Source organism: Emydura macquarii, unplaced genomic scaffold (assembly GCF_026122565.2).
Source record: "Emydura macquarii macquarii isolate MOO-44397 ecotype Brisbane River unplaced genomic scaffold, CSIRO-AGI_Emac_v2 contig_2734, whole genome shotgun sequence".
Lineage (NCBI taxonomy): Eukaryota > Metazoa > Chordata > Testudines > Chelidae > Emydura > Emydura macquarii.
Window position 1 is genome coordinate 4,283,640 of NW_027132871.1, and position 12,187 is coordinate 4,295,826.

General features: G+C 40.8%; 1 protein-coding gene across 1 annotated transcript; it reads right to left on the reverse strand.

Moving 5' to 3' along the window:
* Positions 1–923: 923 nt before the first annotated feature.
* On the reverse strand, positions 924–10,024 carry TLR8 (toll like receptor 8). The gene is made up of 3 exons (XM_067566169.1): positions 9,944–10,024; positions 9,060–9,143; positions 924–5,826 (listed from the first exon to the last, which is right to left on the reverse strand). The coding sequence occupies exon 3, from the start codon at positions 5,818–5,820 to the stop codon at positions 2,659–2,661; it is 3,162 nt and encodes a 1,053-aa protein (XP_067422270.1). The 5' UTR covers positions 5,821–5,826; positions 9,060–9,143; positions 9,944–10,024; the 3' UTR covers positions 924–2,658.
* Positions 10,025–12,187: the final 2,163 nt, after the last annotated feature.

Consider the following 12,187-nt stretch of genomic DNA (forward strand, 5'->3'; position numbering starts at 1 on the left):
TGAAAGAAAAAATTAGAACTTTGAATCTAATCCCAGTACACTATGCAAATGCACACAGAGACAGATTTTTGCAAAGAGCTCTATCTCTACTAGTTATTGATAGCCACTATTATTAGCAGACTAGGCCTCTGATTTCTCATGCTGTCATGAAACGTAATTGAGATAAAAGAAAAGGGGTATGACTAGGAAATGATAGTTTGGGTATTTTTGCCAGATTTGCAAGAGCAGAGAAATGAAAGTAAAATGTGAAACTACCCCTGGAAATTTCCTGAGCTCAGAAAAGTCAGTTCATGTATTGGTTCAAAGTTGCTTTTTGTTAAACTTAGAAGGATAGTGACAATGAGACTTCCTGTGATCTCGCATCACCTGATGTGACCACAGACATGTGTGCTCCCACTTTGCATCAGCACAGTATGAACCGAGCAGTGACAAGGTCACTCTATAAATGTAAAGAGAATGAGAACATTAAGAGTAGAGCTGGTTGGGAATTTTTCAATGAACCATTTTTTTTCTCCAAAAATGCTGATTTGTCGCAATCAAAACTGTTCACAAAACAGGGTCAGTTTTGTGACTGAATCTCCTGATTCAGAAAATTACTGGTGACAAATGTTTCAGTAGTGTCCCATTTTGACATTTTCCAAATGAAAAGTTTTGGGGGTTTGAGTCTCAACAACTGTTTCAAAATTTTAATAAATTTCAACCAACCAACCAACAAAATTTTTTTTGAGATTTTGACTTGACCCAGTTCAGGATGGGAAAATTTGTTGGTATCTCTAATCTTGGTAGCATGGGGAAATCTGTTCTTGCCCAGCTCTAGTTATGAGGAAGAAGATAACAGAAAAGACCATGTAAGCTTTATTGTTCAATATATTCATTTCTGTTAGAGTCAGAGTACATGTCCAGATCCATAAATACAAATTCATTGACTTGAGTGGAGCTGCCCAAGTATAACCGTGAAAAGAATTGCTGCATTGTGTTCTGTTTTACATTCAGTTAGTTGGATTCTCTCATTTAAATATCACTAGCTGATTTGTACAACATTTTTTTTTTTTTTTTTTTTTTGTCATCTAAATTTCATGTTGTTCCTCCTGATAAGACAGTTTGGTTTAGATCTTCAGTGGGGCTAATGGGAGTTAGGTGCCCAAAGCTTATTCACTTCTAATGGGTTTTGGGTACCAAACTCCATTAGGCATATTTGAAAATATCCGTGTTTATTAATAGGTTTATCAGTGAATAAATTGAATAGGATGATTTCAACTAAGAGAGTAAAATCCTCTTATTCCCTATGGTTAGGGCCCTACCAAATTCACAGCCCATTCTAGTCAATTTCATAGCCACAGGATTTGAAAATTGGTCAGTTTCATGATTTCAGATGTTTTCATCTGAAATGTCACAGTGGGGATCCAGAGGGAATATGGGAGTGGGGAGGGAGGGTGCAAGTCCACTGTATGGGGGTGGCAGGATTGCCACCCTCACTTCTGCCCTCAGAGCTGAGTGAGCCTGATCTCCCCTGTGCTGCTGGGAGCACCCCAGTCTGGCCAGGACTACTTGCTAGGGACTCCTGGATGGGACACTCCCAGCAGCACGAGGGAAATGGGAAGCCTTCTCCATCTGCAGTAACCTCCAGGGCTGCTGCCCAGTGCCAGAGCTTCCTGCATCGGAGGAAATGCTGGAGATGGGTCCGCTGTCCCCTGTGCTGCTGGGAGTCCCCAAGTCCAGCTGGGAATAGCAGCAAGGGGCCCCTAGCGGGGACACTCCCAATAGCATGGGGGAGATCAGATTTCATGGGGAAGGGCCAATTTCATGGTCCATTGCAAGTTTTTCACAGCCATGAAATTGGTAGGGCCCTACCTATGGTAAATAGCCATTTGTGCCAATTAAGAGGAATTCTGATGTACCAGCAGACACCATTTTCAGAGTGATGATGTGGTCCACCCAATTGTTAGATCAACCAATATAGTTTGAATCTACTGCCCCCTGCCAGTAGTAAGGGCAGCTACAAGATACCTGGCATGGAATCCAAGCCTGGGTCATTGAAGTGGAAGGAGCAAGCTAACAACCAGAGTCAGGCAGTGAGGTCACAGTGTGAACACCTTCTACATGTATAACAAATATGAAGAAACCAAAACCTGATTTTGAAGAAGCAAACAGTCTAAATCAGTGCAAGACTAAAACAATTAAAGAAGCACCAGTAGGCCACTTGAAAGCGTCCCTGTTATGCAGAGGCTGTTGTTAACTATCGGACTGAAGTATAAGAATTAAAAAGTAGCCAAAGGTAAGACTGTTCTTAATTCTCACTAAGAAGTTAGATATGGAAGTTCCATGGTTTAAAAATACAGTTCATAATGGCTAATTATATGTAGTTTAGTGATGATAACTGACAAGTATTGAGAAACAATTTATACAAATCATCAGTACAGCACAGTATGTGTGTATATGGTCTTCCGCTTCCCTGTAGTTTCATCATTACTTTCATGAACCCAGGCCAAAGTATTGTAATGTTTGTTTCCTTCAGACTTCCTCAAACACTTTAGCAGAGAATCAACACTTCAAATGATGCTGTTTTAACTAGATTCAAATTATGTACTCAAGACTGATAATGTCTCAGTACAAAGATATCTGAATACCTGCTACAAGGAAGGTATTCTTTCTTTACTGTCATTTAATGGAATCTGTGTACAATCCATTATATCTTTTATAATTTTCTGTTAGCACTACACTTTTCAGGTTTTGCCAGAAAAGGCCTTCAGCGTGTGGATTCCTAGGCCAGTCAAGAATGGAGCTCTTGCAGATCTTCCTCCTCAGCCTCAGGTACTGGGAATGCTGTAGCACCGGCTCGAGTAGAATAAATACAATCACGTCCATATTTTCATCCATTAGTCTCTGCAGAGCTACATAAAAAGCAGTTTTAAAGTTCCCATTGTTTACGTATCTTTTGGTTAGAACAAATATTGTCTTTCTGCTGTGATGGATGCTCTGAACAAGATTGTCAATGATAGCCGTTCCCGGCTCCCAGTCCCTTTCCTCCAAACAAAGCAGAACTTGCTTGTCTCCAGTTTCCTCTAGATGAAATCGTAGCTCATTTATTACCCAGTCAGTTACTGCTATATCCTTAGTATCGTAGGCTATGTAAGCATCATAGAGAGCTTTGGTCATGCCAAGAGATTTATATCCTTTAAGTTTTGCTATACAAAAATAGTAAATATACCAGGCATCCCAATAAAATAAATGTTTTGTGATAGCTGTCATCATAATGGTCAAAATAGTGAAGAATGATGAACAAAAGCATATTGCTGTCACCCAATCCAAAGTACAGGCATGTAAGTCTAAATGTATGATGCTTTTACCTCTTTGATCACCAGGTAATGCACAAATGACATCTGTTGCCAGTCGTGGGATACTCACATTAACATAAATCTTTATCCAGTTTATGAAATCAGTGGCTGCACAGGTGCATTCGAAAGGGTTTCCTTTTAAGTCCAAAAGCTCTAATTTAAGCTTGAAATCATTTAAGTTTTTCAACGGAGGTGTTGACTGGTTGATGGAAGGCAGCTGATTGTCACTTAAATCAAGGTGCAGGAGGCTGCTGGCTTTGTGAAAAAATCCATCAGCCAGCTGAGAAATCTTGTTTTGTCGAAGCACTAATCTCTGAAGGGAAGCTGTGCAGTTGGCAAGGTTATCAGTTACAAAGGACAGTGCGTTTGAGCTCAGATCCAGTAATGTGAGGTTCTGGAATTGTTGCAGGGCTGTCCAGTCAAAGTACTTTAATTCATTGTTGTTTATGTGTAGCTCAGTTAAACTTCGGGGAAGGCCAAGGAATGCCTCGTTAGGAATTTCATGAAGTCTGTTGTGGGATAGGTCAAGATGAGTCAGATTGCAGAGGTTTTTAAAAATGTTTATGTATCTATTATCTCCTTTTTTCCATAAAATATCAAGGCGGTTTCCTTTGAACACTAACTCTTTCAGGGAACTGCTAGTTAGATGTGGCTCTGTTAGTGTAAAAATTCCATTGTAACTTAAATTTAAAACTTTTAGATGTGGAAGATTTTCAGTAAATCCCAATTTGTGGGTTATCCCCGACACAATAAAATAGTGCACATTGTAGCTGAGGTCCAGAACTTCTAGCCTAGGCAGTTCATAAAATGCATATTGATAAGCCAAATCAAGTTTATTAAAAGACAAATCTAAATATTTGAGATTAGGTAGAAAAATAAATTCAGTGCCATTCAAAGCTTGTCCGATGCCATTTGAAGACAAATTCAAACAGGCTATTTCATGGAAACCTTTAAATTGCTGTTGGCCAATGAAGAAAATACTGTTTAAGCTTAGATCTAATGATTTACCGTACACACTGCATTGGGGTTTGATTAAAGGAAAAATGGGATTATACATACCACTACTGGATTTACCTTCTGCCAGTAGCATACTATTTACTGATGGCTCAAGATCAGTGTCTGTTGAACGACTTTGAATTACATGATATTGGCCTGATTCGCCTCTAATAACACTGTTATTGCTTCCTTCTGATAGAGGTGATATCCTGTTGTCAGACAAAGAAATTGTAGTCAGATCAGCAAAGAGCTGAAACACACTGAGATCAATTTGTTTGATAAAGTTGACCCCAAAATTGAGGATTTGTAGTTTGGTAAGATTTCTGAGGGGTTGAAGGTGTTTGCTCGTAAGTTCCTTGAACACATAACCTCTTAAGTGCAGTTGCTGGAGAGAGACCAGGCTGGAGAACGTCTCCGAAATATTTATATACCTGGGGTATGATTTCCTGGCATAGTTAAAAGATAAATCCAGCACCTCCAAATGAGGCAGCTGGAGTAAAAATTCTCCAGAGGCTATTTCCTTTAATAAGTAGTTAAATGAAAGATACAGCACCTTTAACTGTGATACGTTATAAAACCAGCTGGCAGGTATGCTAGTGAGAGAGGTGCTAGAGAGGTTTAAATTCTGTAAATTTGTCAGATACTGGAAAGCAAGAGGATGTATCTGAATGGAGGAGTCCCCATTGCAAGGTTCACACGGGAAGGGGGCATTGTAGCACCTTGGACAGTTCCCACTTAAATCAAGGACTTCTACATTAGACAGTTCATTAAGATCATCTTGGTTGATGGTTTTGATCTTGTTGTTGCTGAGATAAAGTTTCCTTAGAGATGAAGGCAGTTTGCTTGGAACTCGGGTCAGGTTGTTGAAGTTGAGTGACAGGACAGTCAAAATCGTGAGGTCTGAGAAAGCACCATTGTCTGCGAGGAAAGGCTTTTCACAGGGATTGCCATAATAACAATTCCCATCCATATAGAGTTCTTTCAGTTGTGTGAGTTCTGAAAAATTTTGCCGACAGAGAGAAAGCATGCTGTTATATCTCAAACTCAGTGAAATTAAAGACACTGGCAACCCAACCGGTATTTTACATAGGTAATTTTCATCAGCCTGTAATTCCCTTAGCTTTGTTAAATTAGCAAATGCTCCATCTTCAATTACCATTCCTTTTTTACACAAATCACGAGCCTCTTTCTCTGCCTTAGAATAGTGATTCCTGTTTAGATCTATTTTGGTAAGATTATTCAGGCCCTGAAAAGATTCTTTGAATACCTTCTTTATAAGATTGTCTGAGAGCTTTAATTCTGTTACATCACCATACATTGCAGCAGGCACACTTCTCAGATGACGGGCACTACAGTCAAACTTGACAGAAGAGTTATTCATGCTGACATCACATGGCAGGGTTCTGGGATACTTGGTCTCAGCAAGAATTTCTGATGTACCATAAGCCAGAAGAAGTAGCCATATCAGATTTGGGATTGGAGGATTCATGTTTCCCTTAAAAAAAAAAAAAAAAAAAAGAGTGTGCTTTTAATAATAATAAATAAGTAGCATTAGTATAGCAGTTTTGAAAACAGCATCATCAGTCCATCAAATTCATGGGCCAAGATTTGCAAAATTGGGTGCCTCAATTTCTGGTGCTTATTTTTCATGCATGCTGTTGAGCGGTTACTGAAAAATCAGGTCTTGTTGAGGTTGTCTCCGCATAAATGCCAAAAAATATAGGCAACCAAAATCACTCATCTTTTTTTTTATACATTGTAGGTATGGTTTTTAAGACGTTTTACTTTGTCGTCTTTATCCCTCTCATTAAAAGTGCAACTAAAAGTTTAGTTACAAGACTGATAGGAAATTTTATATAGTATAGACATTAATTATGATAGCATCTTAGCATCATCCAACCTGTGCATAGCATGAGTTAGGTGTCTTGTACATAAAATAGCACGTGCTCATGTAATTAAAGATTGTATCATAATGCATATGCACAAGAAAACTGAATTAAGGTTGCACAAGCAAATTTAATTCTGGCATTTCCTAATTTTGAGTGATTACCTTTGGAACCTTCATGTTCTTTTAATGTGGATTTTTTTTCTATAATTTTCTAAAAGCAAACTGAAAAAACCAAAACCTTGCATCTCATAGAATCATATTGACACCCACAATATAGGGTGGGACTTCTAGAACCACCTCACAGTTCTCTACCACTTGAGCTAGTGGATTAACTAGCAGCATTAGTAGACTGTTATTCTCTATGCTGGACCAACCACTACAGGCAGATGAGACATATTTTCTCAATGCATTTCTTTGCTATTTGCTAGACAGCAGAAGAATGTTGGTATACAGGTCTCTGGACTCCCAGTCCTGGTACTGGAGGGGAGTATTCTCCAGTGGTTAGACTTTTTTGCTTCTTTCTCCACCATCAGCTTCCCACATTTGCCTCTCTACCCTAGCATGACTCCTCAGCCTGTCCCCTCTCCTTCTGTGCTATCCAGGCTGCTCCAGTTTCCCTCTACTCCTCCCACAACCTGCTCCTAACCCTGTGCCCCCCAAGTCTCCTCCTCATTCCTCTGAATTCACATCAGGATGCTTCTCCCTTCTATTCCATGCTGCCTGGGTATCACTGGGGTGGGGGGCATTAGGGGAGCACTGCAAGCATGGGAGAGGCACTATCCTGCTCTCAGTTACTGGGCCCAGCACCAAAATGGCTCCCACAATTACAGGGAAAGCCCTGCTCAGGCCCTGGAGCTGGAGCACATTTAGAAATAAACAGCCCCAGTCTTTTCAGTCTCTCCTCACGTGGCCTTTCCATGCTATCTTTTTGCCAGCTATATTTCTTTTTAGTGATTTTAAAAATGGGGTGTGGGTAAACATCCTGATGCCATTTTAAAAATGCTTTACCTAAAAATTGCATAATAGACTAAATAGGGCAAATATTTCTCAAAACAAAAGTTATATGGGAGAGAAAGTGGCGGGGAAGAGCCATGGAGGAGTACGAATAGGAAGGCATCAGCAACCAGTTAGAAAATGCTCTCCCTGCCAATGTGCCTCAGCCAAGCTACCCAAGGCCACCAGTTAGGCATAGAGATCGGCTTCAAACCGGTGCTCGGAGGCACTGGGTTCTTTATTATTGTACCAGTTCCCTCGGGCTCTCCAATTCCTTCTCCCATTTTCTAGTTTTAAAATCTTGTAAGCTATTTGGGGGCCAAGTTCAGACATGATGGAGATGAACACAGCATCTTTGATGTCAGTGGAGTTGTACCCACTTATATCAAAGCTGCAGTAGACTCCCATGAATGTCCATGTGTTGCCAAGGACCCAGTGGTGATTAGTGCTAACTTCAAGTATGAAAATCTAAATGGGAGAAGTTTTCTTCGTGCTTTCCCTGTGCAACAAACTAGATGACTGAGCTCACCTACAGTTTATTTTAACAGGATCCTGAAATGAAGAAAATAATCCTACACAACATACATGTTTAGAAGCAATAATTCAGTGCCAGCTTTCCAACAGCATGTATCCTGTATTTATTATTTGTTGCCTAATTACAGATGCTGAAATAAATGTATTAAAACAATTATCACAGTGGCATCATTTGTTAGAAAAAACCTGGGGGGTACACAGCTCATGCAATTCAGTTTGTATTCCATGGGGGTTTTGCCTCAGCAATGGGGGCAGGACATAACTAGGCTTTTACTGGTATTATCCAGAAATCACGTGCCTCCCTAAATGTGTGCAAACAACCCCAGCAATACCGGTTGTGAAACAGGAAATACGATTTATTGCTAGCAGAAAACAAACAATGTGGAATAGCTCCTTTGACTTAGAAAAGCTGATCAGAATTGTTTACCAGGCAGCATTTTCCTTGCTTTATTTCCCTTTCTCAGGTTTATTAGATAAAATTTATTAGGGAATGATCCAAAACTCATTGAAGTCAATAGAAAGACACCGATTGACTCCATTGGGCTTTGGATCAGGCCATTAAGGTTTTTAAGTGGATATTATTTTCACAAAAAGACTCATGCTTTGTTTGCTCTGCGTTAACTGTCTCAATAGCAATGTTGGTATGAAATCACTCCATGATAGCTTCTTGTACCATGTTTAGAAACACCTAAAATTCTGAGGTTCATTTTGACCCACTGGTACTGCTTCCGGTGAAGTCAGTGGTAAAACTTCTATTGACTGAACTGGAAGTAGGAGCAGGTTTCTTGTGAGCAACTGTGTTTTACAAATGAGATGCCAGAAAATACCCAAAACGCTAAAATATTTTAATCTTGTTTTGGAAACAGAGAATTGAACTTTAGGTAACAAGTCAATTTAGGTTTTCATTGGAATCTGGAGGGTAGGCCTACATTGCAATCTGAGGGGTAGACAAAACTGCATTAGCTTGGCTAAAACTAACCGTGTAGATGTGACAGTGTGAGCGGTACAAGACTGCCTGGAACCCAACACAGACATGTTACTGCAGCCCACACTGCCACATCTACACTGCTATCTTTAGCTATGTTAGTGCAGGTGTGTAAAGCTGCTGTGAGTATGTCTATCTGAGCTGATTGCTATGTTGGTCCCAGGATATTAGACACAAGGTGGATGAGGTATTATCCTTTATTGGGCCAACTTTTGAAGTCAGACCTCAGATCGGAGTATACCTCTGGTTCTGATCCTGTAAACATTTAAGCAAATGAGTAACAGTTATACATGGGAGTAGTCTTATTGAGCTCAGTGAAAATACTTACGTGCGTGAAGTTGTTCACTTGTGTGTCTATAGAATCAGAGAAATAGTTCTAGCCTTCAGATGTCTTTAATTTTTTAGGTTAATGCTAAAAAGAGAGGAAGTAAGACATAGAAGAATGAGGGAAATATTTGTTTTAAAATATTCCAGAGAAATATTTCTTTACAAAATTAATATTCAGAGAAAAAAATTAGAGGCTTAGAAAACAACTACATAACTTTTTAAAGAGCATTAAACTAATATAGAAAAATGATAGGGAAGAAAGTCTTAACATGCTGAAAGCAAGATTCATAAAGAAACAGATAACATATAAACGAGAAAAAGAGGTGGAAAGAAAAAAGGAAACCAAGTCAAAGAGACCATAGTTAGAAGATTATTATTATTTTTGTAAAATTTGTGTTCAAGTTATTTATCAGGTAAAACTAGGCCTTGTATTATCAAAACACTTTACACTTGAACAAAATTACATTTAACTTATAAAATGACGAATAAAAGCATCAAGTTTTAAATTGATCTGTACAGATGGCAAATCTAGATAATGTGGTTGGTAAGCCTCAGAAAAGTAAGACTTCATATTTAAACAAAATATAAAATTGTCTAATCAAACATTTTTTTAAAAGATTGAAATGTGTTTATTCTTTTCTACATGATAGAAGTACCTTGGCCACTTCCTAACCTACAGCCCCAGCTTGCACAAAAGCACAAATTATCTCCAAACTTTCTGCTAGTTAGAGATTTTCTAACTAGATGTTGTGATGCTGAGTCTGATCTCAGTTACGCTGAAATAAATCAGGAAAAAAAAGTCAAGAATAAGGAAGCTCAGAATCAGCTTGCTGCTTTAAAATTCATGGCTGCATGTATGCACATTTGTAAAATAAAAATACTTACTTTCTTTATTTTTCCTACTGTAAAAGACATCAGTCCAGGGAAGTGATTTTTAAAGCAGAGCCGAAGGCAGAGGCACCATAGAAGCTGGTAGCAGAGATGGGAACTGAAGACTGAGCAACTTCCCCAAATCAGCCACTACACCAACAACAGAAGCTGCGGTTTGCAACAGTCCATGTGGGAAGAACAGAAGCCACACCAATTTTGGTAATATAATTTATTGACTTATTTGACACAAAAATATGCTGATAAACTGAAATGACAAACAATGGCTAATTGAAGCATAGCTGAACAATAACTCTATAAGCCAGGGAAGTCCACATCAGAGAACAGAAAGCTGGCAAGCTATTCAGAACATAAATCAGAAGGAAAAAATTACCAAAGCTGAGATTTGCTCAGGCAGCATAACATTAGCATTATTCTCTGTTGTATCTTTTGCCCTTTACATAATAAGAGTGAGAAGAAACCACATGGACACAGTGAGATCCAATTTACCATGTTTACTAATGATACAGAACATGCAAGGCCTAATTAACATATAAACATTGCTGCTTTATCTAGTGTGACAGGGCCAGACCGCAGGGCTATGAAAGGGTACTGGAAGGCATGTATATTAGCCCCAGGCTCCAGAAAGCCCTCTTCCCTGGGTAACCCAGCTGGGGCTAATTGAAGACAATTGGGCCAATTAGGCCACCTGGAGCCTATCAAAGAAGCTGCCCCAGCAGTTAAAAGCCTCCATTCCTGGCAGGCCAGGGGGGCTGAAAGGGAGTTAACAGCCAGAGGACAGGAGGCAGAGCAAAGCGAGCAACGCAGAGCAAAGAGGAGCGGAGCTGCCCTGCCCTGCCCTGCCCTGCCCTGCCCTGCCCTGCCACCACTGTAGCTGCAGGGCTTGGGACTATCATCCAAGGCCGCTACCATACTGAGACAGAGAGGCTCCAGCCGGGGAAGACACCACTACCCTTCACGCCGGTTCGAGGGAGTAGTCTACAGGCTGGGGGGCCACGGACAGGCGACCCAGGGAAGGTAGTAGGTCTCCAGGACTAAGCAGGGTGAGACCACTCCTCGCAGGGTCCCTGGGTCGGGGGCCCGGGGAAGAGGGCGGGACCGGGTCTCCGCCCCCCCCTTCACTCCCCTCCCCGCCGCACCACTGGCATAGCCGCTGAAGTGCAGGATCCACAGGGCGGGACAGGCACACCCTGCCACACTAGGTTCTAAAATGTAGAATATGATGAGGCCACTAGATGGCTCACACACTACTTAAAGGGACAACTTTGAAAATTTTACAGCAAAATACATGCTCAAATGAAAAGCATAGCTTTCAAATAGTAAAGTGGCATGTGAGTGCTAAGTCATATCGCTTTGCAGTGTATTTGTAACATGCATACAACAATGGACATATTCACATGATATTGTCACAGCTGAAAGAAGTATGCTTTGTGTTCCCACCAATTTCACATAATTGAGGACTCCGGCAGGTCCTTCTTTTCCCTTTCCCCTCCCCTCTGCCCAGTCTATCAGGGAAGGAATAAAGCCCAAAGACTTCAAAGTGACTAGGGCATGACTTAAGTAAGTCGACATAAGTCGCTGAAGTAATTAAGCTGGCTGTGCACATCCACAACACACGCCTCGTATCAGTAGAGTGCTTCCTCACTAACAGCGCTTGCATCGATACAGAGAGCAGTGCACTATGGGTAGCTATCCCCCAGTGCAACTTGTCTCAGGGGGGTTTGGGAAGGGCTTGCAATGTCTCATGGGACCAAAACATTGGTTCAACTTCCCATGATGCAGTTTTCTCCCTGCCCTGATTTCATCTGTAACCCATAATATTTCAGGCCATTTTTCAAAAGGCTGGCATAGCTGTGTGTATGCCATCTTCAGAGCAGCATGGACTCTGCTCAGCTGTGCACTATTGTGGTGAGCATTGCAAACACCACGCGCCTTATCCTACAGTATTTCCAGAGCCATCAGAGGAACCGTCGCATGGAACATGGCAATGTTCTTAAAATAGCCCTGCTAGAAGACATGGAACGAAACAATTCCTGGTTGCTGTTGGCAGGCAAGCAGCAACTGAACACGGTGGAGCGCCAGCTCTGGTCCTGAGAAACAAGCACTGACTGGTGGGATCACATTGTTATGCAGGTTTGGGATGATGAGTAGTGGCTGCAGAACTTTTGTATGCTCAAGGTCTCTGTCCAGGAACTGTGTGTGGTGCTTTCCCCAGCCCTGCAGTGCCGTGATACGACAATG

Bases quoted from the DNA above. Each gene is read 5' to 3' on its own strand.
- TLR8 (XM_067566169.1), bottom strand. From the start codon at position 5,820: ATGAATCCTCCAATCCCAAATCTGATATGGCTACTTCTTCTGGCTTAT.